The sequence below is a fragment of the Colias philodice genome, chromosome 7, assembly GCF_061535455.1.
Source record: "Colias philodice isolate Cphi_HAF_F1 chromosome 7, ilColPhil1 Martin Lab GWU primary, whole genome shotgun sequence".
NCBI lineage: Eukaryota > Metazoa > Arthropoda > Insecta > Lepidoptera > Pieridae > Colias > Colias philodice.
Genome location: NC_143092.1, coordinates 2,788,555 through 2,815,202, shown reverse-complemented (window position 1 = coordinate 2,815,202; position 26,648 = coordinate 2,788,555). Strand labels below are relative to the sequence as shown.

General features: G+C 33.3%; 4 protein-coding genes and 1 long non-coding RNA gene across 8 annotated transcripts in view; 2 read left to right on the top strand and 3 right to left on the bottom strand.

Moving 5' to 3' along the window:
- Positions 1-177: 177 nt before the first annotated feature.
- On the bottom strand, positions 178-7,568 carry Sou (required for meiotic nuclear division 5 protein souji). The gene is made up of 9 exons (XM_089697042.1): positions 7,477-7,568; positions 7,252-7,394; positions 6,562-6,654; positions 5,256-5,416; positions 4,686-4,892; positions 4,267-4,444; positions 3,883-4,067; positions 2,855-3,006; positions 178-1,729 (listed from the first exon to the last, which is right to left on the bottom strand). The coding sequence occupies exons 2-9, from the start codon at positions 7,385-7,387 to the stop codon at positions 1,663-1,665; spliced, it is 1,179 nt and encodes a 392-aa protein (XP_089553168.1). The 5' UTR covers positions 7,388-7,394; positions 7,477-7,568; the 3' UTR covers positions 178-1,662.
- LOC149486940 (uncharacterized) overlaps positions 178-26,648 on the bottom strand; it is an 87,010-nt gene continuing 60,539 nt past the window's right edge. The window contains exon 2 of the long non-coding RNA XR_016315827.1: positions 178-946. This is a non-coding gene — a long non-coding RNA (uncharacterized LOC149486940). The remainder of the gene's footprint in view (positions 947-26,648) is intronic.
- Positions 7,671-14,491, top strand: LOC149486946 (mitochondrial genome maintenance exonuclease 1-like). Of its 2 annotated transcripts, none has more exons than XM_089697041.1 (5): positions 7,671-7,797; positions 9,739-10,200; positions 11,499-11,712; positions 12,095-12,440; positions 13,188-14,491. In XM_089697041.1, the coding sequence occupies exons 1-4, from the start codon at positions 7,686-7,688 to the stop codon at positions 12,429-12,431; spliced, it is 1,125 nt and encodes a 374-aa protein (XP_089553167.1). In that variant the 5' UTR covers positions 7,671-7,685; the 3' UTR covers positions 12,432-12,440; positions 13,188-14,491. The 2 variants fall into 2 exon arrangements, with proteins under 2 accessions (XP_089553167.1, XP_089553166.1); XM_089697040.1 differs by lacking the exon at positions 7,671-7,797 and adding an exon at positions 9,179-9,517.
- On the bottom strand, positions 16,159-18,664 carry LOC149486945 (uncharacterized). Its single transcript, XM_089697091.1, has 2 exons — positions 18,497-18,664; positions 16,159-18,035 (listed from the first exon to the last, which is right to left on the bottom strand). The coding sequence occupies exons 1-2, from the start codon at positions 18,601-18,603 to the stop codon at positions 16,307-16,309; spliced, it is 1,836 nt and encodes a 611-aa protein (XP_089553217.1). The 5' UTR covers positions 18,604-18,664; the 3' UTR covers positions 16,159-16,306.
- Positions 19,352-25,599, top strand: LOC149486944 (uncharacterized). Of its 3 annotated transcripts, none has more exons than XM_089697181.1 (9): positions 19,352-19,666; positions 19,851-20,070; positions 20,437-20,647; positions 21,484-21,840; positions 21,966-22,151; positions 23,199-23,317; positions 23,617-23,781; positions 24,007-24,177; positions 25,178-25,599. In XM_089697181.1, the coding sequence occupies exons 2-9, from the start codon at positions 19,879-19,881 to the stop codon at positions 25,466-25,468; spliced, it is 1,692 nt and encodes a 563-aa protein (XP_089553307.1). In that variant the 5' UTR covers positions 19,352-19,666; positions 19,851-19,878; the 3' UTR covers positions 25,469-25,599. The 3 variants fall into 3 exon arrangements, with proteins under 3 accessions (XP_089553307.1, XP_089553308.1, XP_089553309.1); XM_089697182.1 differs by having other exon boundaries at positions 19,352-19,670; XM_089697183.1 differs by lacking the exon at positions 19,352-19,666 and adding an exon at positions 19,754-19,776.

Below are 26,648 nucleotides of genomic sequence, written 5' to 3'. Positions count from 1 at the left end.
GTATGTAAAGTTTGACCACAAACAAAAAGTAGTGATCGGATTTGTTTGATAATATTGTGAGAAAATAGATTATGGTCTGAATTTGAGGATTTCTTTAACTGAGTTAGGGAAGAAAACCTTAAGATTCTTGCATTTGTAAATTGTAATGTCAAAAGTATTCTGAAATAAAACACTTCATAATTTAGTAATTGTTTATTACAAAAACGATAGTTTTCTACAACCTGTCGATTGAATACATTTTCATATTACTAGAATGTTTACTGAATAAAAATAACTTCCTATTGATATTAAAGATAATATTAATTTGACATCAATGTTACATGAAAATTCATACTGTTACTCTATTTTATATAAACTGCCTTATTTAGAAAAATCTAGAATATTATGTCTATCATTACTTACTGCACGTAAAACACGACTATAAATATTTTACATAATACTATAATACACGTTTGAATTAAAAATATAATATAAATATTTTCTTGCTCACAACAATAATTCGTTAAAAATTAAACTCTGTTAATTGATAGTTAAAAAAAATATTAAAATTGAATTTGAATTTATACATTAAAAATTTTTAAATTTTAATTAAATTGATTTTAAATTTGTGCTAAAATGAAAATGTTTCTTAGAATGATGATTAAAATCCGTTATAATATTCTGTTTTATAACGATCTGACTATCAAAGGATCCGTGTGTTTTATACATATAATATATTGTCATAGTAAGACTGATATTTAATTAAGTCTTCCGAATAGTAATGCGTTTAATGGCCGTTCCCAATATTCAAACTACGGTTATAGATAGACAGCTATCTCCGATAGCTAGTAAGGTTCTATCTATCGTAAGATAGCTGATATGATATTGGGAACGGCCATTACTGGCTGACAGCTGTCAAAACGTTATTGGGACGCTCAAATAGACAAATTCCAAGAGAAAAATATACCTCTAGTAAGCAGCTGTCCACTAGTTCTCATATAATGTAAACAAAAAATAAGACAACATATTACATATTATGTCCATTTAATAATTGAGTTTTGTATTCCAATTTTTTGAGCGTCGACGAATTTCATCACAAACGACACATTTTTTTTCAAAGACATAACAATAATAATTATAAAAATTGCATCTACTTCATTAATAGTTGATTTTTATCATCAAATAAACTTTATTTAGTTGCATGATACTTACCTACATTAAGTTAATGCGAAGGATAAAATACAGTTTATTTTAAAATAAATATCTCAAATATTCTGCACAAGCAATTCCCAAACATGGCGTAATTCATAAATAAATACATGTTTTCATACACACATACATTGCAAAAATTATTAAATTCATCGCACAAACTTTTGTAGTAATAGGTATCTATCGAACCCAGTCTTTCGCATATTTCTTATACTGTATGCCTTAAAATAAATGTTTTTTTTTCCTTTTAAATCATGACAGTAACACATACAATATAGGAGATTATTTTTATGTGCAAAACAACAAAAAAAGTTATATTTTCAACTCACTCACAACATATTTAGGTATATAAAACATCATTGCAACAAAATAAAATTTATTCAACAACAATTATCACGTAATTCTACCAAAGAGTAGACTATACATAGAGCCGTACAACTTAACAAAAAGTCTACAATATTCAAATGCACTAGTTCAAGAGAAGTAGATCTGTCTCGCTTCAGCCGGCGACTGCTCCATGGGGCAGTACGGGCATTTCAACCTGAAAACAATATTATGTATTTATTTTTGTTTTATTTATTTTTCACAATGAATGAAAAGGTAAAAAAATAATGTGATCTAGAATTATATCATCAAAGATGTTTTTGTTCGGTTGAACGCGATAACCTCAGATATGATTAGAAAAATTACTTCAGTGTTTGATTACTTATTTATTGTAGAAGGCTATAATTATGTGTTACAATCACCCTAAGACCAATAAGAGGGAAGCACAGCTATAGTCATAAACAAGACGCGTGCGTTGTGCAAGCCCTGTGTTTATCAACTAGCCGAGCGGTCGCAAACCGGCCCTATTATCCTTATTAGCAGGAAAATCAAGCATTTTTTAAAAATTAGCAATCTTTAAAAATCAGCAGATAGCCGCGCAATAGCAGCGCGACAGGTTCAGGACTTGTCGCGAAACGTTAAAAAAAAGTCGTATTATGTATGATGATGATTCATCAATCACATATTTTCCCAAAGGTATGTTTATTAATTTTTTATTTTGAAGTGAAACTTCTTTATCGGGGTTAAAAAAAATTTAGTGTAAAATTTTTTCGTTACGCGTGACATTTTTCCGTTACACGCCATCTTTTTCTTATCCATACCACGCGTGATTCGACGTATTTCTGTAAAGTTGCATATAGTAAATTATTTTTTGAAAGGTCATAAAGAAGTTTCACTTCTTACGTGTGTACACTAGTGCACGCACACATTTTTTTTTCTAATTATTATACAACCACACCCCGGACACTCCATACAAAATTACCGTTTTGACGGTCACACTGTAGAAACTGCAAATGTGTGTGTTAACGCTTTATGGTTGGCACATTTGTGACTAGCGTAAAAAAATTCGCGTTTTTCTGCTGAAATACATCCGTAAACAGCACAATATCTAACCATTTTCTACGAAAAACGATAATCGCAAATCCAAAATAATACAATTACATACTTTAAATCAATTTGATTAATGTTGTCAATCTTCGTTGCGTATCGTCCTTGCAGAAAAATGTGGCCCATTATTAGCCTGATCGTGCGGGGTGAGGTAAGTGTTTAATTTTGGCGGGAGGCGGAGAGTGTCCGTTCTGTAGCGTTTAGCTACTATTATGTATTCTGTGACACAACTCACTTGACGCCCATAGCGAGCTTGTTGAGCGCGTCCCGCGAGATGACGTGTCCGCACAGCAGGCGCATGGGCGGGTTGGCGTCGGACGCCTGCTGCCGCAGGATGGGGCACGCGAACACCGAGTGGTAGCCGCCGCCGTCCGCGCCCAGCTCCACCTGACACAAAGTATGAGTATTATTTATATATATAAAAAGTACGTGGCACTTTGTTTGTCCGCGATGGACTCAAAAACTACCGAACCGATTTAAAATTTGATTCGCTTCCCGTGTGAACAAGTGTGTCGGTGGGTGCCGACTGCCGCGTGTTGCGGCGTAATACTGCGTGGTGCGTGATAGCACGTGTTGCTGCATCATGCCGCGTGATGCTGCGTGGTGCATGATGCCGCGTGTTGCTGCATCAAGCCGCGTGGTGACGCGTGGTGCGTGATGCAGAGTGGTGCGTGATGCAGAGTAGTGCGTGATGCAGAGTGGTGCGTGATGCCGCGTGGTGCGTGATGCAGAGTGTTGCATGATGCAGAGTGGTGCGTGATGCAGAGTAGTGCGTGATGCAGAGAGGTGCGTGATGCAGAGTGGTGCGTGATGCAGAGTAGTGCGTGATGCAGAGTGGTGCGTGATGTGCGTGGTGCGCGGCAGCACGCGGCATCACGCACCACGCAGCATGATGCTGCAACACGCGGTATCACTTTTTTGCAATTATAGATACGAAAGTTTGTGAGGATGTGTATGTGTGTGTTTGTTACTCTTTCACGCAAATACTGCTGAACCGATTACAATTTAATAAAGCACACATATAGAGGGTAACTTGGATTAACACAAAGGATAGGTTTTATCCCGGAATTCCCATGGGAACGGGAACTATGGGGGTTTTTCTTTGAAAACGCTGTTGAAGCCGCGGACGGAAAGCTAGTACTTATTATACATTCTGTGGTATAACCTCAAGCGGCAGCTCGTCGTCCGCCCATGCGGCGACGCGTCTTATATCTAAGTTTTTGTTGGCTTTATATATAAAGTTTTTGTTTGTTTGTGTATAACCTCTAGCGGCAGCTCGTCGTCCGCCCAGGCGGCGATGACGTGCGGGTGCGCCATCTTGTTGCGGATGTCGTGCAGCGCGGGCAGCACGCGCGCGCCCGCCGCCACGCCGCCCGCCAGCGGGGACAGCGCCGCCAGCCGCAGCGCCGAGCACGCCTCCGATATGAACAGCTCGGATGCTTCCAGACCTGAAACGATACATTATTTATTCAATTGAAACTTTTTTTGGCGCGTTGAGTAAAATTTGAAGGTCGCATCGTAGCAATATCGTCACGTCATGAGGTGAGGCGACGATTTTCTGTATCTTTGAATCTTGCCAAAAAAGTTTCACTTCTGGCACGTGTGCTCGGCAACTGCCGCGCGTATTCGATACACTACCACACTCACCCAGCGCCCTGGGGTCGAGCAGGTGCGCGTAGTGCGCGGGGGCGGGCGGCGCGCCGGGCGTGCACCAGGCGAGCGCGCACACCGCCGCCTGCAGCTGGCGCTCGTGCCGCGCCGCGTGCGCCGGGAACTGCCGCCGCGCGTACTCTATAGCCGCCACTACGCCTTGTTCGCGCGCGAGCTGCGAAAAATTGAGAATTTAAAAAGGAAAAACGCAACGTTGACACAAAACATTTACTTGCAGAATCAAAAAAATAATCAAAAACTTAAATTATCGATAAACGTTTTAAAATTCAGCTGAATGATCTCTGAGAATCTCGCTGAATACTTGATAGAAAATTTTAATCCAGCAAAAATACCATCGGATTGCAAACCAAAAACATAACATGTGATTGTAATATGACCCTGAATAAGTAATCCACCTTCAACGCCTGCATCCTATGCAAAGTGAATGGCAGCGGCGAGTGTGCAAGCTCCTGGCTCCTCTTCTCCACCCACTCTAATGCTAAAGAAGGATCTCCCTCCGCGAGCGCGGCCGCACAACGCTGCAGCTGCGCAAACGTGCATGTGCGCTCTACGGGTGGTATCTGTGCTTCGGCGACGAATATGTCACCCACTTCTTCTAGACCCTGTAATTAGTAACTTATGGTTTGATTTTATTTTATTTTATTTTACGCGAGTATTATTTAGAAATTAAATATTTTAACGGATTTTAAACGCGATTTATTCATTATATTATTAACCCCACGTTTCGCACACTTTGCAGCAAACATGGTCATGGTTAATTTATATTTTCTAGACCCTGTAATTGTTTGGTTTAATAATTATATTATAAATTACAAAAACAAATACGAATCAAAATAAAAAAAAAATGTACGACAAATTTCACGAAGAGGATCTGTTAATATGATCACAACGAATTTTTTCGATCAATGAGCGTTTTCGATCATCAGCGTAACATAACAACATAACTATTAACACTAAACACAAACCTGTCTATACAAATGCTGAGCGATAGCCTGTTCCATAATAGGCCTGTTGGTATCATTGCAGAAGGACTCTGCTTTGGGCGCAACAGACGCATAGTCAGCTATAAAATGCCTGTCAATTGATTTGCCGACACGAGACACTGTTGCGTGTAACTCACGATGCTCTGAAATTGCATGTAGAATATAAATTAAAAAATATATATTCTTTGTATCAGACCTTTATAAAGACTATGAAACTTGAGTTTCATAGTCTGCATATATTTTTGCAGAATTATGAAATAATATAGAGAAAATGGAAAAGTATTATTTTTCATTAATTATTTTCAAAAATTAAGATATAATGGAAGAACTAATTGATTTTACTGAACTTGATTGATTTTCAAAATGTTTTAGAAAAAAAGAATCTTTATTTTTTTACTTAGTACATAGTATCAACATCAAAATCTCAGTGCTACATCCATTATGTTTCAATGTTATTTGTGTGTTATGCTGAAAATTATTACACTTAATAAATCAAAGCAATTCACATTCCTTAAGGTGATTAAAAACCTGTTTGTTTAATAGAAAAGGTCAGTTGAAATAGGTTTCAATAATAACCTGTTTCCAGTCATCAATTCACTTCAAACATAAGTTATTGTTTATTTTTATTTTCGACACAAATTATAGCGTAGTTTGAAAGCATAGTACACTACAATTTAGTTTTACAATACCTAGTGAATGTCTTTGTGAAAAGATTTTATTCAATTTTAAAACTCTTCATCTATACTAATATTATAAAGCTGAAGAGTTTGTTTGTTTGTTTGAACGCACTAATCTCGGGAACTACTGGTCTGATTTGAAAAATTCTTTCGGTGTTAGATAGCCCATTTATCGAGGAAGGCTATAGGCTATATTTCATCACGCTACGGGCAACAGGAGTGGAGCCATGGGGGTGAAACCGCGCGGAGCAGCTAGTTAATAATATATACCATATTACATCCTCAAAAATCTCAAATTTTCAACTATGCTTCTACTATGCAAATAAATTATAAATGTTATAATAATTTTAGGTATAGTGGTTAAATTTGAATATACACCTCCACATATTCAATCATATATTATTCTCACTTTTGAAACAAATTCTGAGGCCTGTTACACAAAAAGTATATACCATACTCTCTTTATTCATTATCCATTGATAGACATCTACTGTATTTATGGATTGGACTACATTCATCAATAGTTACACAATACATATTTAAAAAAATGCTTTATAATGTTTATAAATAATTTTATTGTATTTCAAATTTGATTTAATTTAATTACATACCTGTAGACATCTGAAACACAGTTTGTTTTAGTGTTGCAGCTAGTTCAGTAACCAACATTGCCTGCGCTTCAGAAAGCTTTTCATTTTCTGGCTCTGGAATAATAATTTTAAACTTTAAATTATATTGAAGCTTGAAAATCGAACATTCTTATGTTACAGTGTGTAATGGTAATCTGCTTTTTTCAATTCTCATGAAATTTGCTGTGGCTATTGGGTAGGTCTGTGAATCAATCAACATCTCTAATACCCCTAAATGATAAGAGTAAGGGACTTATACTATTGTAATATGAGCAAAGTTTCTTAACCAGATCACAAAAAATAACTGTTAAAATATTAAAGAAGTTAATTAGTACCAAAACTTTCACTTTTTCATAAAATATTAAAATTACATTGTAATTATTTGTTGTAGTTTAAATAATCAACACATTCATACAAATACATAGTGTTCCAAATGAAACTTAAAACAAGAATTACTTAATAAAGAAACCTGAAATCTATTTAACTATGTGAATTGAATAAACTCTCCTTGAAGACAGAATGTTTGATAATTTACTTGTAATATGGTCTCATAAACACATTTGGAACATCGGCAAATTAGGGTCATAAAATTCAAATAATACAAACAAAAATGTCAAATCATGTTCATGAATCCTGTTATACCAAATATACCTACTGATAGATGGTACTTACGTTGAGATATCTCCTGTTTTAAATTCTCCACTTGAGTTATCAAATCTTGCAGGACTTTATTTGTATGATCGCTTATACCCGTAAATTTTGTCGTTGCTTTGTCTAAATCTTGTTCAACACCAAGACACGAATCCATTGTTTTGCTTGAATGTATATTCAAAACTATATTACGTAAACTTTCAATATTGTATTTACTTTAAGACTAGATATCGTAAGTGTTGATACCTTTGGTTTATCGAAATGAATTTTGATAATATTTTCAATGCAGAAGCATATTTATATTCTTTGACTGCTTTGCTTTTGATTCAGTTTTCACCTTTTTATTTTCAATCACTTATGACATATCAATTTGTCAAATGTATAGCTGTCAGTGTTATTTGTCATTCTTGACATGTCGTACAAATATTATCTTCTCTTCTCAATTCTCATTGTTTATGGCCCCAGTCCCCACAGTTTCGGGAGAGAATGGAAATTCCACGGAAATTCAATGCTACAGTAATTTGTGTTATAAAAATATTTTTATATATTATTCTGTAGTAAGTGTGTGTATAGTACGACATAAAAGAGATGAAATTAATTATTTTGGAACTAATTCGTTTTTCATTACCTGGCAACCCTGAATTGGCAATGTAGCTGTCAAGTTGAATAAAAATTTGTTGTTTTTTTCGTGAAGTGGAGAATTATTGAGATAAAATTGTTATTTAGAACAAGAAATTTAAATAAAAAAGGAGACATCATGAAAAGGTTAAACGTAGCGGTGTCCGTGATGTGGTGTATAAAGTTTTTATTCGGTGTTTGTCCGAATTTCAAGCTGGAAATTTATTGACTGATTTGGAAAACGTTTACAAACGTACAGCAGAATATACCGGTGAGATTCCATTTATTTTTGCTCAGTACTACGTAAAATAGAATATTCCATTAGTGACGAGTGTTTAATGTATGTATGTATGGCGATTATTACGTTTTCGCAATTTAATTTGAGGTTATTTGTATGTAAACAAAAACTAGTTTTTATAGTGCGACCAGCACAATTTGAGTCAAGAAGTTATATCCAATCCAACCAGCCTCAAATAAAGTACCTAGTTTAGATTTTACTACAAAGTATAGTGATAACTGTTTTCATACAGCTATCTATCTATTAATCAATCAAACCATAAGAAAAAAAATCATATTTACTGTATCATATTTACAGATACTGAAGATGCCCCGTACCCTCTTGCCAGTACTTCGAAACAGAGTGATGATCAGTCCTTTGAAGGAGTAGAATATTTAGATTTTGATGAATTATATTAATGTACAAAATTTATCTACAAAAAAAATAAAAATATGTGGTTTTCAAATCGCCTTGTTTTTTTCTACCCGACGGACCCAGAAAGAGGGTAATGTGTTTGAGCTGCATGTATGCTTGTTTGTTTGTATGTTTGATTCTATGTGCGCCTCTGCAGTCTAAGCACTTGACCGATTTTTATAAAATAACTAATTCCAAATACATTTAAGTAAAATTTGACCTAGGTAGGTCAATTAAAATACTAATGTATTTTTGTCTTAAATTTACACTATTGCTACAATGAAACAATTATAACGGTTTAAATCGCGGTATTTATTTTAGAATATATATATAGATTTTTGGATTTTTATTCTATAGTATCAAGATCGCTTGCGTCGTAGTATCAGTGTTGCTATATGAGCGACGGTGGCGCCCTCATTTATTTTCATCTCTTTTGTGTCGCACTGTAAGTATGAAATTATTTAATATTTCTGGACTTAAATAAAAGCTGTTATCTTTTAAAACAATTTTTGGTCTTATCACGGTCTATGTCCTATGGTATAATATGCAATTTTCCCTAAATAGTTACTATACTCTTTGATGCAATTTTCATTTTCAATTCAAGTTCTATGGTGGTTCTATGCACAGAGTTCTATGGAGAAAACTAAAAAGTGAAACGATACTTTATTTTTAGCTCTCAAACTTAAAATATAGATTTACGTGAAGATTTGTTAAAATAGTAATTACAGGCAGCATTCTTCGCTAGTTAATGGTGATGAGTAACAATTGTAATATCCATATTCAATATGTTTCGACCGATTACTAAAATTGGTTGTAATATTTCTGTGCAACAAAAATTTATTAGAAACAAGGTGGTTCGACCCGCGTCCCTTTTGAAACCTGCGGAAAAATTAAAGCTTTACAATAAAGAAAATAAAGAACTTTTTGGTCCCCTAATAGAAACTAACAAGCAAAAAAAGAGCCGATTGAAAAAAGAAGGTTAGTGCATTCACTTTCAAGGTTTTAGTTAACTACGAATACGATAGTCGTTCATAGGAAACCGTGAGAAACTGTGACAAATGACAATTCATACTACGCATTAAATAATAGTATACTGAACTCGTGCATGGTGTTTTTGCCAATACACATTATCATATGACAGTAGCGCCGTGTGATAAATACGCATTAACATTCACTATATATAAAATTATCTTTCGCAGCTAAAAATAGTACACATCAAAACAACAGAACAAAAGTGCAAAGTGAGAGTACGCAAAAATATTTAGAAACATCGAATAACAATGTTTTAGACGCTCTGTATTCAGTAGGATTCAGAAGAAGCAAGCCATACTTGTTTTCGAGTGTAAGAAACATGATGTATCAAAATACGCGGAACATTTTGAATTTTGCTGGTGCAGTGTTGAATAATGTTCCAATCAGAGGGTTACGGACATCCTCTTTGGTGAATGCAACTAAGAGTATTCCAGCAGAGCCTGGCTTTGTAAGTGAAGATAAGATTCTCCAAATAAAGCAGCACAGAAATGACTATGCTCAGCAGTATCCATCTGTTACTCTTATTTTGAACAAAACAATGACTGAAGATTCGAAGAAGGCATTAGAAAAGTGGAAAAAGGAAAGAATAGAAGAGATGGGCTTAGAAGAATTTAATATGTTCTATGAAGGTGAGTTGTTTTTGGTTTGATTAATTTAATTAGTGTCATTTCCAATACCTTGTGTGTATGCAATACCAGTGATTTGCCCAGCCTAATTAAAACAGACAATACATAAAATATTATATCATAAATTGTATGTATAAAACACAATGCCAAATCAATTTATTTTTAATCAATTGGGAAATAAGAGTATTCTTTTAATATAATTATAACTCGGCATCTGGATCTGCATAGCTTCAATGTGTAAATTGCTCAGGGCTAGGAATGGTCAACCAGTTATAACCAAATATACCCTGCAGTAATTCACCCAACAAACTTGCATAACAAGGTCAACCACTTGAACATATGTTCTTACTGTACTTTAAGAACATGAATGTCTATTAAAATTTTTAAAGCAATAATCGGTCCTATTTGATAACATTAAAGTATTATAATTACATTTCTTTAGTGCTTACTGCACAATAATATAAATAAATCGGATTGTTATTTGTTATTAGGAAGGAATCAAAAACTCATACTTATTGTAATTTTCTACGCTTATATTATCGGCACAAGTGCATTTGAATAAAGGACATTGCACTCGGACTGTATTGTCTTGAAGGTGACATGTAAATATTGCATGTATTACAAAGTATGTTTACTATTCAAACCGATGCCAATTTATGTTCCAATTTGGTTACTGTAAATCAACCATATATTGATTGAAACAGTATTACTATTTTCTCTATCCCCTTGTATAGTCACATTACTAAAACACTATGTATAGAATAGATACATAAATTGATTTAAATGTATTCATAACTAGCGGTCCGCCCCGGCTTCGCCCGTGGTACATATTTACGTTTTCTCTACACAAAAACCATCCTCGTACTTCAAGTAATATAATAAAAAAAGAATTACCGAAATCGGTTCAGCCGTTCTCGAGTTATGCGCTTACCAACACATTTTGCGATTCATTTTTATATATAAGAAGACAAGATTATGTGTGATGATAAATAAGAATGAAAATTGATATACTGATAAAATTAGTTCTATAATATTTACATAGGTGTTATTTATACTACTTATTGTTCTAGGCATTGTTTTAGATTTGCATTGCTATCGGTACATTATTGTGATATGCTTATAAATACTGAAGTTGTAAAATCTATTTCTATATATTGTTAACATTTACATAGACACAATTACTAAGCAGTAGCTACCTTCTCAATATCATTTAATTTGTTGTTTTTTTTACAAGACTATTGTTTTTATGTCACACATTCTTGGCTGTAAATACTGACAAATGTGTACATTGTTATTTTCAGCACAAATGGCGGTTGGAACAAAGTTTCATAGCACATTAAAAAACTATTTTACTCAACCACAAACGCAGTTGCGAATTGAGAAAGATGTAGAGGGTGTGTGGGTCTCAGTGTCAGAGGTATTGAAAAATATATCCTCACCGAAGGCAATAGAATCCAATGTTATTCATCCTGTATTGAAGTATAGGGGGATTTTCGATGCTATAGCTGATTATGAGTAAGTTTTGTTTTATATTATTAATGGCCTGCACAATTAATATTGTAGTATTTCTTTTATTATGAGGCAACAGAAGAAGACAGAATTTCCTATGTTGTAATTATGTTTCCAATAAATTAGAAAATATTGCCTTATTTACCTTTATTTTATTCATTATTTAAAAAAATACTGCTGGTTTTGTTAGTAATTCCAGTTTATTGTAAACATTTTCCTTCAACAATAAAAAACAATCATAAAATTTGTTTGATATTCTTTATCCTGCTATAATATATAAACATAATAAATATATTGTGGTAATTTAATGATAAAGTATATCTTAAGTGAAATATGATTAATCTCAGCAGCAAGAATTAAAAAAAATGTGTACTTTTATTTTTTATAGAGACAAACCTACATTAATTGAATGGAAGAAATCCGACAAGCCTCGAAAATCGTTAGCACTCACTTACGACAATCCCGTACAGCTAGCTGCGTACTTTGGGGCCGTGTGCAATGATCTGAACTACAAACATTTAAATGTGCGAGACGCGTTACTAGTCATTGCATACACTGATGGATCGAAAGCTGACGTATATCACTTACATACAGACAAGTTAAGGGAACATTGGGCGCAGTGGTTAATAAGACTAGAAGAGTATATGAAAACTCACAACAATGAATCTGAGAAGTTTTTGAAAGGTGGCAAACGGCTTTTCGAAGTGGAATTAGAGAATCTCTAAATAATGTTGGTAAGTTTTATTACATGGTTTTTTTAGCTGTTTTTGCAAATTATAAATTCAGTGCTGCTGTTTTATTTAAACTTAATTGATTATTATGATTTTTAAAGTTTGCATTGCAAGACCAAAATTTCGATTTATCTAGTCTCCACTAATTTAATATATATAGCCTAAGGGCTACCGCACACGGGCCACCGGCCACCTGCCACAAAACGCCGCCACCGGCATTGTTCCTACACTTTTCATACATTTTATATGGACTCGCCGCACACGGTTGACGCCGGTGGCCGCCACACGCTTCTTATCGTCGCTGCTCGCTTCTTGTGGCCCGTAACGGCCACAAACGCCGACACAAAACGTCGCCACACGCCACTCGCGCGATTCCAATTATGTACATTTGTTAAAATTGGATGTATCCAATAACTACGGTTTCGTCTCCTTCTACAACGTGTTCTTATCAGAAGCAGCGCAATTTAACCTTCTTCGTCTGAGTCCATTATGATAACTGCATTGTATTTGCATGGTTAAAAAAATAGCAGCCACTGACCACAAGTGGCGACCACCGGCCACAAGGGGCTGTCGCGCGCATTAGCTACTTTTGTAGCTACGTCTAGCTTCTCGTGGCGGCGTTTGTGGCTGTGGCCCGTGGCTCGTGTGCGGCAACGGTAAGATCAATTTGTTGGATGTTCATCAATTTTGAAAAATACACCTAATTTTTATCAATTTGTTCGCAATATATCATAATAATATTACTTTCAGGAGGCAGAATCATCTCGATTGAACATACTTCGAATAAAAGACTTTCATGCTTAGAGCTACTCTCTCTCATGTTACAATGGGAGGATACTATAAAGTTTATGTCAATAGCACTTGTGAACAAATAAACAATCTTACATATCTCTTATACTCAGTACTCGAAAATTCCATTGCCATAATAAAACCTTTTTTTATGTTATAAGATAAGGATAGAACGCTGATTGTAAAGCTAAACCAAGCGCAAAAAAATGTACTCTTTAATATAGATGATCATAAATGTCACAGAGTTTATTTGTAGAAAAATATTACAATAGAAAAAAAATGGTATTGGTGTAAGATGATATTGTTCGCAAGTTCTAGGATTTGATTGAAATATTCTTTGATTTTGTATTATTTCATATTATATGTGTTCCTTTATTATTACTTTGATATTGGTATGTATATATGTATTTTTATGTTCTGTTCAGTTTTCACCCAGTTTATATATAAAAGGAAATAAATAACATGACTATTGTGAGTGTATGAGTAGTGTTGGATAATTCTTTCTTATGTACAATATTGAAGATTCCAATATCAATTATTATTATATTGTTAGTAGTTTGCAATTCATAGAATCTTCAAAGATTGCACATAAGTAAGAAATTAGAGGCGTAAATAATTGAATGTGGAAAAGACTGGTATGTTATTGTGATGGTTGATTACTTGTATCTCTAATTTATATAGTCTATACATATAGAGTTAAAAACCATAATCTAGTGTCTAGTGTTTAATAGTTTAGTAAGAATTTGCTTCCCAAAAAGTTACAGAAAAGTTTTGATTAGGATGTCTCAATATCACTTGATAAGACATTGTAATTTTGACGTGACAACGTCTTATAATTCGATTGAGCAGGCTGCACGCTCGAAAAAACATGACTCATGCGGCGTTACCTCGCTCTGAGGCGTTCCATGTAAGGCTTGAAGTGCAAGTGAGAGCGCGGAACGAGCGACAAAGAAGCACAATCGGCCTTAAGACGTTGTCACGTTCAACTATCGTCAGTAAACCGACTTTACAGACAACCAATTTTTTGATAAGATGAAAACTTTCTCCTAATGTTAATTCCCCATAGCTTTTTCAATGTGTAAAGATAGAAAGACCAATGAAGTAGGTATGTCTTCTCTTAATTTCTTGGCTTTTAATTAAGTAAAATACATATTGTTAAATGTTATTCTATTTAAATTATTGTTCAGTAAATTTAAAGGATGTTTGATAACCAAAAATTCGCTAGTAAAAAAATTAGAATACTTATTCATTATTAGGTACTTACCTACCAAAAATGTGGGAGTTTTAAACAGTTAGGTTATTAGTCATTATACCTACCTATACCTATTGTAACTCTTTAAACATCAATATTAAGAGAGAATGATGCGTCATTCTTTTTTAAACTAGAAAAACGTGTTATAAATTTGATGATTTTCGTGAAAAAATGTGTTATCAATAATTACTTACCTAGATTCTGTAAGTTCCGTAATCCGTTTGCTTTTTCCCGCCAAATAGTTAAAGACTAGTCATCTTGTTTGTACTTCACTCACAATTTTATATGTTAATAATTATTATAACAGCATTTATTCAGCCGTCTCTGTAAACACGCCATTTTTGTTTAATAAAAAGTTTAAAAATATGATTGTATATTTATTTTTAATTTAACCCTATTCTGGACAACAATTTAGAAACAGCACGGTTCGAGTGTTTCAAAATCAAAAACTGTTGTCTGTTAAAATTTCGTCTCTACGAATGTCGCCAATATTTTTTTCTTCTACAAATATTTGCACCGTTTTTCAAACGTACTATCAACAGTTTTTGGTTCATCCATTTGTTTTTAAATTTTGTAACAAAAACTTAACGAAAATAAATAACAATCAAATGAAACGCAAACAATATAACAATCGAACTCAACAAAAACAACAATATCAATAAAAACAACTAAGTATAACTTAGAAAGCGAATCCCGCCTGATTATTTTTTTGCAACGTGTACTTCATTTGATCCAGTCATTAAAGGAAGTTCACCACGGAATTCGAGATACCCAACTGTAAGTCTGTATATACTTGTATATTAGCACCATAAAAGTTGTCTCAAAAGTCAAAACCTACATAATTATGGTAGGGTGTAAGCAACTATTAAATTTCAAGGTCAAAGGTCACAAAAATCGTTTTTTTTTTAAATATCTCATTTCCGATGGGTTTTTTGCTATTTGTATTTATTATCAATATTGTAGAATAGAAAGTTCTCTACAAATTTTGTTTAAATTTTTTTTATTACGGTGAACCGTTTTCGAGATAGAGGGCGGAGAGCGCGCCGTATGCGCCGCCGATCAATATTCAAGTATTTACAGACTTACAGCTGGGTATCTCGAATTCCGAGATTCTTACCTAATTTAACCTTAAATGACTGGGCTAATTAGCTCATTTCTATGTGTATGTATGTTTGTACGAGTATATAATATATATGTATGTATATAATATGGATGTATTTATGTACTTTGTATTCTTATCTTAGAGTATAATATATACTACTGTAATAATAATTATATACTCTAAGATTTTTATATTATTTTATCTACGTACCTTTACTACTTTTATGTATGTATGTGTTTTAGGTATGTATATGTATGTGTATAATATGGATGTGTATATATATATATATATATATATATTATGTTCTTTGTGTTTATGTATTTTAACTTTATAAATGCACCTCTTAAAAACTTATAAGTGAGTAGTACACTTGCAAACGCAGCTAAGTATCTTCGTCATAGTTTCGAGTAAAACGGAAAAAACTGTCACACGACATAATTGGTGTTGCCAGTAATTTAAATGAGTTTACCCAAAAGAATGGGTTATTACTGTTGTTCTTATATCAGGAATAAGCCGCGATTAGAAATAAAAGGATTCATTAATCGTGAATTATAATTCAACTTAGCTAGTTTTGAAAGTGAATATTAAACTTAGAGGTTTTTGTTAGTGTAATAAAATAACTTAGCTAGTTATGCAATAGTTTTAATTAAGCGATCATACAAATCAAAAATCAACTTTCCTTAATATTTAAAACATTTTTTTATCATAAAACACGAATGTCATTTCTTACACACTAAGATCTTCTGATTCTTCCATCAGTGTTGACTCGTTATCAGTCTCATCATCAGCTATAGGTTCAACGGCTGGATCTTGATTTAGTAAAGCCACAAAAAATTGCAAACATCCAAGATTTTGCCATTGCTCACCAAAATGCTTTCTGAGGAGAGCCTGCACGTCTTTTAGTTTAGCAGGGTTAACTGGATGACCAACATCAATTCTTAATGGGTTCATGTTTATCAAGGTTTTGTTTTTCTTTACTATACTGCCATAATTAGAATTTTGTGATATGTACTTATCCTCTCCTTTCACAACGATACGACCGTTATCATTTTTCATCATTGTGAATAGTTTTGTCTTTTTGAAACCGAAGTGCCAAGACCCAGGTGGTTTCAGAGTTAGTTTCACTGATTGTTTCCAATCATAACATTGAAATTCTTGACCCAACCGTAGAACAGTTCCGTAGACTGCAAAATGCTCAAAATATTCGTTCGGTAATAATATGATCTCATTTTTTCTTATTTGCCGTTCAATGTTACCGAAAATTCGGTCAGGCGGAAGAAAACTATGCCCAACTATGGGAAATACCACAGAAATCTTCTGTATGTGTTTAGGGGCCTTTACTTTGAGCCAGTAAGCCAACATGCCAAAGAGGATAGTGTTTTTATTTTGGCCCCCACAGCCATCACACATGAGACGTATGTGAGACACGTTTTCTGGATAATCTGTATTTATGAGTCTATGATACACTGCAGACGCAATTTGGTTGGCTCCTTTTGGTGCTTCTGATTCAAGCCAAGTATAAATAAATGTATTGCTCGGACTTTGCTTAGCACGAGACGAGCCTTGACAAATTGTGAAGTTGTATACATACAACTGTCGGCTATAGTAAGTGGCTTGGTCTGGTAGCTTTGGTACTGGCAAGTTTTTCTGGCAGTCGAATGTAAAGGTTATCTCATCATCGTTCTGCAACCCAAGGTATTTGTAAAACCATTTTGCTCGAAGTTTATGTACCCGTAACTGAGCCATCAAAAGAATTTTGCGGCTTTGGACTTTTTCATTTTTTATAAGTTCTTTCATCTCAGCACACTTTGAACAGGCATCTGTGGCGGGCGTTTTAAAACTTAAGTTAAACTTTGTAGTAAAAATGCGTCGAAAAAACTCATATTTTACTGGCTTTTCATGAGTATTATTGTAAGTTCTCCACAGTTTACGTATACTGAGGTCACTGCTCAGATATTGGACTTGAGATCTCCCTCGTGTGTAATGAGATTCTAATGATTTCAAGTTTTTTATGAACTTCTTAACTGATTCCGTGCAACCAGCATATTTACTCGACCTTCTGTCACCACCACGGTTTTCTTTTGGCAGTGACATTGTGGTTAAATTTTGTTTGCATATTCTTTGAATGCGATCTTTGGATATACCAAGAACTGTTGTCATAAATTTTTGACACACTTTGATTAATTTTATTTTTCGTCCTTGCTCCGTGTTTTCTGCTTTAGGTATAAAATATGTAATAGTTTGTTTCCTTTTATTATTGCCACCTTTTTTATTTGGAGTCTTAGCACAGCAATATTTTAGCAAGAAAGTATCTTGTTTGATTTTATCACAATTTTCATAAAAATGTCTATGAAATCTGCTGACATCCTGAATCATCAATTCGTCACATCGATATCCCTGCTTTTTATTACCATGCTCACATTTAGGGAGCCTGGGTAGCCCTTTAGGTTTGTGCCTGAAACGAAAAAACGTTATTATTATCTTTCCCAGCCGACCAACTAGACTTACAAAATGTTGTACCAAAAAGCGTACCGTGTAACAATTTTTTTAGTTACCTATCCATGATACGTTCAGTCAATAATTTATGAAATAAAATAGAGATCATCCACGATATCTGTGTAGTGGGAGAGTGGCAACACTATACCCAATCTAACGCAAGTTGTATGAGGTACTTAAGTATAATAATTGACAGTAATTGGTATTGTGTTGCCACTTTCCTACTGTACGGATAACTTAGATGATAATATCTAAAAATATCCGGGTACTGTACGGATAACTTAGATGATATCTAAAAATATCCGGGGAATGTTAAAACGTAGCTAGTGGGGAATCTATAATTAAATACTGGAAACACTTGTAACATAATAAAACTGAGATTGAAAAGAAAAATTTTAAGGTTATGTATTGTTTTCCTACCTTTCAATTTTTGCCTTCTCTCGTTTCCACGATGATTTGTCTTTTATCTTTTTACGACCCTTCCCCGGAGCTGCGAAATTAACTTCTTGTTCTTGGGTCTCCTCCATTTTCACAATTTAAATTAACTAAAAGTAACAGCAATATTCACACCACCGCGTAGAACACAGAAATGAACACTAACAAGATGGCGGTCTTTGTTGGTGGACACAATTAACATAGGGACTTTTGCAAGTGGCGTTTGAGTAAGCGGTCTTTGCAACTGTCACTTGGTTTAACTTAGAGAGTTTTGAAACAGGATCCACTTTTTATTTCAAATTTGTACGACAGTTAGCGGTGTTTGCTGTAGTATTGTTAAATGAGTGTGTTTGTTGATACGAGTACTAATTCAAAACACCCGCCAGCCGATTTAATAAAAAAAGTAACTTGGAGGTGTTTGCAAGTGTACTACTCAAGTACTTACACTGTTTTTCCTTGACCACCAGGTTGTCTGGAAGAGATCGCTGTCTTAGCGATAAGACCGCCTGTTGTGCTCAACTGTGTCTATTTCTTTTATATAATATGTATTTACTTGTGTAATTTTTATTTCTTGTGCAATACAGTACAATAAAGTATTTTTGTTTGTTTGTTTGTACCTCACTGTGTGAGTATAGACAGCGAAAGAGAGTGAGCGAGAACGAGCGAACGCCATCTTCAGATCTATTCTCTATCCACAGAGCAAGTAATATAGTACTATCTGCTCGCAGCTCGGGTTATACTTATATACTGTAGGGTGTATTCCGTTATGCACTACGTATTTAATATGACGTTTTCGTTTCTTGACAGACGACAAGTTTCACTTCACTGACGTTTACGGTTTAACTTCTATTCTATTTGGAGTGGGTACCTACTTGTTGTCTACTTGTTGTTGATAAACGGAGTTTTTTTTATCATTTGTTTATTTTCTTATCATTTGATTATCTTTATTATTGGAATTTGTTTTTTTATATATATTTAATAACGTTAAAAGTGAAACAGAACTATTGTTAATGTTTAGAAGATAGGACGTATATTTCTTTTTTACAACAAGGCCAATCAGAGAAACAATATGTTAATTTGAGCACCAGTACAAAGTCTAATTCGATAGGTAGAGTGTGGGCATATAGGACTAATAGGCAGCTACCAAAAAGACAAGTAAGTAAGTTCTTTAGCCATATTTAAAATATTCTAAATGAAATGAGTTCAATCACAATAATAAAAACCAGTCATTCGTAAACGAGTTCTATGAATATATTATAACAGAAGTAATAAAAATATTTAAGCACGAAGTTATTTTGAAGTAGAGAAATTAATTATATGTTTTTCTCTTTATCTACAGCTGCTGCTTAAAAATACATTTAGTAAATATGGCTTCAACACTAAGACGAACAGTTTCGCAAGCAATAAATAAAAGAAATATTTATTTTTCCTCCATACTTCAGCAGAGCACAGATTCTAAAATACTTAAATCAGTGTTTAAAAATGTTGAGGATACCAATTACACAGTTAATGAATTTGTGTGGCAAAATTTGGACAGATGGCCAGACAAAACTTTTACAGTAAGTTTATTTTTTTTTACCAACTGTAAATGTATATTTGGGGCTAAGTCTGCACTCTGCAATGTCACATTATACATATACAATTTTTTCTATGACTAATAAAACTTTAATTTAAAGTAAGTACCTATACAATTTTAAATTTAAAAGACAAATTGTATTTTTATTGTTTTACTTCCTAAAATATATTATTGACTTCTATAATATGCTTAAAATGAATATACATATTTAATTTATAGTTTTTTGTTATTAATATAGATACATTGTTTTTGTATAAAGTAACTAGCAGACAGAGTGACATTCAATTAGAAATAAAATTGCTTGTGTGTCTTTTTTCCGATAGTTTTGAAATATTAATCATGATTTTAGGTATGTGCCACAACTGGACATGGATATACTTATGCACAAACATACCGCATGTCTATAACATTTGCAGCATCTCTGCGAACAAAATTAAAGCTAAAGAATGATGATACAGTTGCTATCATATTGCCAAATGTTCCGGAATACCCTTGTATAACATTGGGTATTCTGGAAGCTGGATGTGTGATCAGTATGATGAATCCGGCATATAATGCTCGTGAGTTTGAACTTATTACACTAATTCTTAAGCTAAGACACCTAATATATTACTTGCACCAAATTGTGTTAGATTGCATGCTGTTGAAATTATTACTAATATGCGAATATACAGCTTCCTAAATTATTTTTTACTTACTTTGCGAATGTACATATAGGTTTGCTTCCTAAACAATTTTTTTATCAGAAACTAATGTTTTTTGGAAACATTTGTAGTGTAACAAAATTCATTATGTATCTACATACAGGAAATTTCTACAAATTCCCATTAATTCAGTGTGATTATATTTCAATGTTGTTGCCAATCCAGTTTCTTGAACCGAGGTACAAAGTGTTTACCGTTTGATAAAAATAATAAACATTATTAATTGATTGATGGTTCAATTGACAATTGCCACACCTTGAGTGAGATACAAATGATAAAACCATATCATATAAAATATTATAATCTTATCTCATTGAAATAAGCAATTCACTGCAAAATGTATGATTAAATTATTTGTAATACCTCCCCATAATCTACTTAAGATTAGCTAAAAAAACAAATATATAAAGTACATCTACAATCATTGTTAAGAAAAACTTATATTAAATGTGGTTTAGTATTTATTAGCTAAATTTATTAGGTTCAGCCTGTAGTATATCAATTTTAAATTGCATTAGGCAGAGCCTGCGCCCTATTTCACATCTTAATATATCTGTATATGAAATTGATTCAATTTGTTTTGATGGTTTTACCAAATTGAGTGTGATTCATAGTAAATGGTAATTATATTATGAATTCAATTTCTGGAATGCAATAAATAATATCAATCATTATAATTTTTTATTCAACAGACGAACTGAAACGACAATTGGAACAAATAAAATGCAAAGCCATAGTTGCCTCGAAAATTTCATACGCGAATATTTCAGAAGCACTAAGTGCTATGAATAAGAATCTGCCAGTTATTCTTATTGACCATGATTCGCTTCCTGAAGGAACGATAAAGTTTGCCGAATTTGCTAACGATCTAAATGTGGATATAGATTGTTTGAAGTCAGTTAAAAGGAGTCCCAAAGATGTAGCTATCATGCCGTTTTCAAGTGGCACCACTGGTTTTCCTAAAGCAGTTGTTTGTACACATAAATCTGTTGTGTCCTTCAATAAAGCTATTCTGGATCCTAATATCGTCGCGATAGAAGAGGCATCAGGTAAATATAATAGTTTAAAATGTATTTATTTTGCTTGAAAAAACTATTACTAGCAAAAAATTCCTAGAAAAAGAACAGACCTCAAAAAAAAAAAAATAATTTCATTTCCTGTAATTTTTTTGCAGCAAACTACCAATCAGTGTTGCCAGGAATATTACCGTTCTTCCATATATTTGGTTTCAACGCGTTAATGTTGAATCTAATGTGTGTGGGAGTGAAATTGGTGACGCTCAGCTCTTTCAAACCTGAGGTATTTTTGGAAACAATCGTGCGACACAGAGCACAACATATGTATGCTGTACCACCAATGAGTAAGCATTTTTTACTGTTTACATAGTTAACAATTTTAAATATATTTTTATTTTATCACTATAGTTTATACAACACGCTCCTCGCTGACTTTCTGTCTTTTCGCAATAAACTCAAAAACAAAATTTTCATTCCGTTTTCTCCAATATCGAATCTCGAGGAAGGTTTTTGTATCTGATTTGTTATGTTTTAGAAAACGCGACGACGCAGGTGGAAAGCTAGTTATTTTAAATTCCTATTTACTTTAATAACAATTTAATCAATTTTTCTTCACTTTTTATATTAATAGTTTTTTATGAGGAGTTTTTCCTCCAAGCTTTCGTATTCACATTATTTATAAAATAATTAAATTTTAGCGCGTGTTTGTGTTTTGCCTTTGCATTTTTTTTGCCTTCATAATTTTTTATTATAATCAATTAAACTTATCAAATAAAATATTTAAAGTACATTTGAAATATTCTAACATGTGAAAATTGTCGTATTTATTAGAGGAGGCATAAAAACCATGCAGATAAATAATTATAAAATCAATACAATGGGACACTCTTTTGTATAGGATATGAAAGTATTGTGTGAACAATGTCACAAACAAGAAATAGGTTTAATCGCGAAATGCTATAAAAGGAAACCTTTGGTTAGGAAAAATAACAAAAATATTATTTTCAAATGTTGGTTTATCTTATCCTATCAGGACAAATTGTTCATCATCATCTTCAGCTATCATAATTTCAAGTGTTTTTGACAACAATAAATATTGTATCAAACAGTGTGACCTTTTTATTTATAAGGTTTTCCTTATTTGTCCGTTTTATATGAATCCCAGTCTGTAATTGAACTTTAATTAAAGAGAAGTAAATGTTCTGATTAATATAGTCATTGTGGTAACCGTTCTAAGAATTATTCTTAATCTTTTTTTTCGAAGAATTAGGAGTTTCAATTATAAGCAAGGCCTGATCTTTTCCTTTTTTTCCATTTATTCCGAAAAAATCATGGCAAAAATATTTCTTATTGTTTTCTCCCATAGTAATTTTTATTTTAATCTTTTTCAGTAATATTCCTAGGTAAGCATTCTGCGGTTACTCCAGCACACGTCCAATCGTTAAAAACTATTGTTTGTGGAGCGGCGTCTTTGGCCAGAAGCGACGCAGAGGCTCTGCTAAAGAAAAATGTAGGTATGCTGCATGCGGGTAAAATATATGGGTGTTTGTTCGTTACGTTTTTTTATGGAAAATGTCTTTTGTCCGAATATTTGAGTGTTTTAAGTTAAGAGTATTGCTGATATATTATAATACAAGCATTATCAAACAGGAGTAATGTCAAAATAATGGTAAAGGCACACATTTTTTTTTAAATTGTCGATGATTTTAGTTTTGTTCTGCCATGCGTAAAAACAGCAAAAGTATATAATATCAACCAAAATGCGTTATGTACCATGATTTTTTTCTAAATAAATAAATATATTTTCAGAGGAACATCAACTTCCGCCAAGGCTACGGACTGACTGAGACAAACGGAGGAATTTCGGTAGGTAAGAAGGGAGATAATAACCACGCGGCTGTCGGCCATGTTTTTGGGAGTTGCGAAGTCAAGATTGCCGACTTGCAGACACAGGAAGCTTTGGGTCCTAATGAGGTTTGTTTGTTTTATGTTACTTTTAAACTACCCGCTTGTAAGTTTTTCACATTTTTTACAGATATTATTTTGTAATCCGAGCGGAGAGCAATTCTAACGAATCAAAATTTAACCATAAGAGTAACTACACACATTTTTTTTGTTTAATTAATTGTATAGATTTCGCCTAATTTATTATTAGTGAATGTAACAAGTTCTGAACGAAATATTCACTGTTTTCAACAGGAGGGTGAAATCTGGTTCCGTGGTCCAATAATGATGCAAGGTTACTATGAAAATGACGCAGCTAATAAGGAAGTTTTCACAGAAGATGGATGGTTCAAAACTGGTGATATTGGGAAATATGATGATGATAAATACTTGTATATTACTGACCGGCTTAAGGAATTAATAAAGGTATTATTTTTTATGAATATTTTCCGTAATTTTTTCTCATAAAACTTCATTTTTCCTGATAAAACTTTAGTAAAATATGTAAGTATTTTATTTGAGTAATAATATTGCAACTATTAATCTTTTAAACAAGGTCAGACTTATTAAAACTTAATTGCAATAACAAAAAGGAGAGTCTAATTTACTTACTAGTTTAATTGAGAAGATTTTTTGCTGGGTTATAATCAGTCACAGCCATGAGCCAGCCTCACTTTGTGAGTACTCATGGTGATCGCTTCATTATTCAGTAATTCGCTTTTACATATAAAAATTGGTTGTTTGTAAAGTAGGTTTACGATCGAGATGTTTACGTGATAACGTCTTATTGGTGGCAGCGCTCGAGATGAGACGGGAGATCGGTCCGTCTCTCTCTCGTTATACCTGCGATCGCGCTCGTGAGGTTTTGGTGTGACACAAGTTTCTGAACATGTCACCCGACTAAAACGATTTTAAAAACGTTATCACGTTAAAAAATAACGTTTTCATAAAATGCAGATGTTATATGTCGAACTTTTGGCTCTCCTGATGTTTCTGATGATCTTTTCCTTCAACAATCGAAATAGTTGAGAAGATAATGTGCAGTTAATATTGTTCATATATGCACATTATCTACACAGTTAATGTAATTTAGGAGCTAGTATCACTACATAGTATAAAACAAAGCTTTTTCTGTCCCTATGTCCCCATGTATGCTTAAAATTTAAATCTTTAAAACTACACAACGGATTTTGATGCGGTAGTAATCTTATACCTCGGCAACAGGGGAAACGCCTGTGAGTGTTATCCATTACTTAATGATTTAAGCTTTAAAGTACATTATTTATTAGGTTTTAGATAAAGCGGACGTAACCGCGAGCGGATAGCTAGTAGATAATAATCTCAGAGCTCTTACTTTTGATAAAAGTTCTAAACATTGTTCCCAATATCCTTCTACAGTACTACTAATATTAATATGAAATTCCAGGTAAAAGGTTTCCAAGTGCCACCAGCGGAACTAGAAACAATACTCCGAATGCATCCTAAAGTTCTAGATTGTGCAGTCATAGGAATTAAAGACGATATTACGGGAGAAGCGCCAAAAGCCTTCATAGTAACTCAGCCGAAACAAACATTGGACCCGAAAGAAATACTCGAATTCGTGAACAAACAAGTCGTAGCATTTAAGAATATAAAAGAAGTGCAATTCGTTGATTCGATCCCGAAAAATCCGGCGGGAAAAATATTGAGGAAAGATCTAAAGGCCAAGTATTGCTAGTTAAGGACTACAGATTATATATGCAGCTTTTTTATGACGAATGAAGATTTGAATAAAGAACAAAAACAGAATTAGAATTAATCGTGTCATCACCTTTTTGTATGGAAATTATTAATGTATCTATGTAAAAACTAAGATGTACTATGTATAAGCACGTATTAGTTTGTCATTGCATAATTTACGATTAATTTTATACATAATTCTTTTACGTTTATTTTACAATCTTTTATGTAAAACAAAAGCTGTCTACAGGGTTAGTTTTCAATGACCAACCAAAATTTAAAATTAAGATCTAGATATTAAACCAAAGGTACATTTGAAATATTATTGTCGAATAAAAAAAAAAATAATAGCATTCATTTGAAAATGTCTTAAAAATTTCCTAAATCGTAAACACGCGAGAATTGAGAATTAATTTTAATTTTACATTAATTTTCATGTATTGAGAATCAATGCACTTGTGTGCGTGCGCGCATCGCCAAATTTATGTGTGTGCTAACTTCTACCTATCTAGGTTGTTGAACTGAATTGTGCTTTTGTAATGTTCACACGTTCGCTTTTTAGTGGCGGACAGGAATGAAATCTAATTAAAAAAAAAAACGTTTTTAAGCTATTGCATAGCTTCTATCGCGGACCTTGAGCGCGGGGACCGAATCGAGATATTCCGTAACGAAAAACCTCACGCTCCCCACTCCGACGGACACGGAGGTGTGTCTTGAAGGCATGCTATGCTTTACCGCGGCAGTCCCCGAGTGCCACACGTCTTTTTTTTTTCATTAGATCGAAAATGTTATCGATTCTGAACCATTTCTGAAAATTTGGCCGGTCATTGAAAACTAACCCTGTATTATTATAACTTCGCTGAACGCAACTATATGCAACATTTTTGACTATTTTTGATTATTTTTTAAAAATGCATTTACAGACAACACAACGTATTATGACACAAGACTGAAATAGTAATTTTCTATCCAATTCAAATGTAGCTAATACATCTTTTCCAAGAGATCGATTAAAAATAGTGATTACTGACAAATCAATAATTTAAACTTGATATTGACTTCCTTTTTTTTCACGTTCAATAATATAAAAGGGAAAGAGATCCTTTGAGTTTGGACTTTTAATAAATATTTTTGTACTAATTCAAGGAAATTATGGTAAATTTCACTTTATATGTATT

What these genes read in the sequence shown, in the direction of transcription:
- Sou (XM_089697042.1), bottom strand. Translation starts at nt 7,387, where the DNA reads ATGGATTCGTGTCTTGGTGTTGAACAAGATTTAGACAAAGCAACGACA. An exon ending in ATAGGATGCAGGCGTTGAAG is followed by an intron (nt 4,445 to 4,685) that starts GTGGATTACTTA and finishes AATTTTTCGCAG; the next exon opens with CTCGCGCGCGAACAAGGCGT. An exon ending in AAGCTCGCTATGGGCGTCAA is followed by an intron (nt 1,730 to 2,854) that starts GTGAGTTGTGTC and finishes TATTGTTTTCAG; the next exon opens with GTTGAAATGCCCGTACTGCC.
- LOC149486944 (XM_089697181.1), top strand. Translation starts at nt 19,879, where the DNA reads ATGGCTTCAACACTAAGACGAACAGTTTCGCAAGCAATAAATAAAAGA. An exon ending in GAATCCGGCATATAATGCTC is followed by an intron (nt 20,648 to 21,483) that starts GTGAGTTTGAAC and finishes TTTATTCAACAG; the next exon opens with ACGAACTGAAACGACAATTG. An exon ending in GTATGCTGTACCACCAATGA is followed by an intron (nt 22,152 to 23,198) that starts GTAAGCATTTTT and finishes AATCTTTTTCAG; the next exon opens with TAATATTCCTAGGTAAGCAT.
- LOC149486945 (XM_089697091.1), bottom strand. Translation starts at nt 18,603, where the DNA reads ATGGAGGAGACCCAAGAACAAGAAGTTAATTTCGCAGCTCCGGGGAAG. An exon ending in GAGAAGGCAAAAATTGAAAG is followed by an intron (nt 18,036 to 18,496) that starts GTAGGAAAACAA and finishes TTTTCGTTTCAG; the next exon opens with GCACAAACCTAAAGGGCTAC.
- LOC149486946 (XM_089697040.1), top strand. Translation starts at nt 9,325, where the DNA reads ATGTTTCGACCGATTACTAAAATTGGTTGTAATATTTCTGTGCAACAA. An exon ending in GAGCCGATTGAAAAAAGAAG is followed by an intron (nt 9,518 to 9,738) that starts GTTAGTGCATTC and finishes TATCTTTCGCAG; the next exon opens with CTAAAAATAGTACACATCAA. An exon ending in ATTTAATATGTTCTATGAAG is followed by an intron (nt 10,201 to 11,498) that starts GTGAGTTGTTTT and finishes TGTTATTTTCAG; the next exon opens with CACAAATGGCGGTTGGAACA.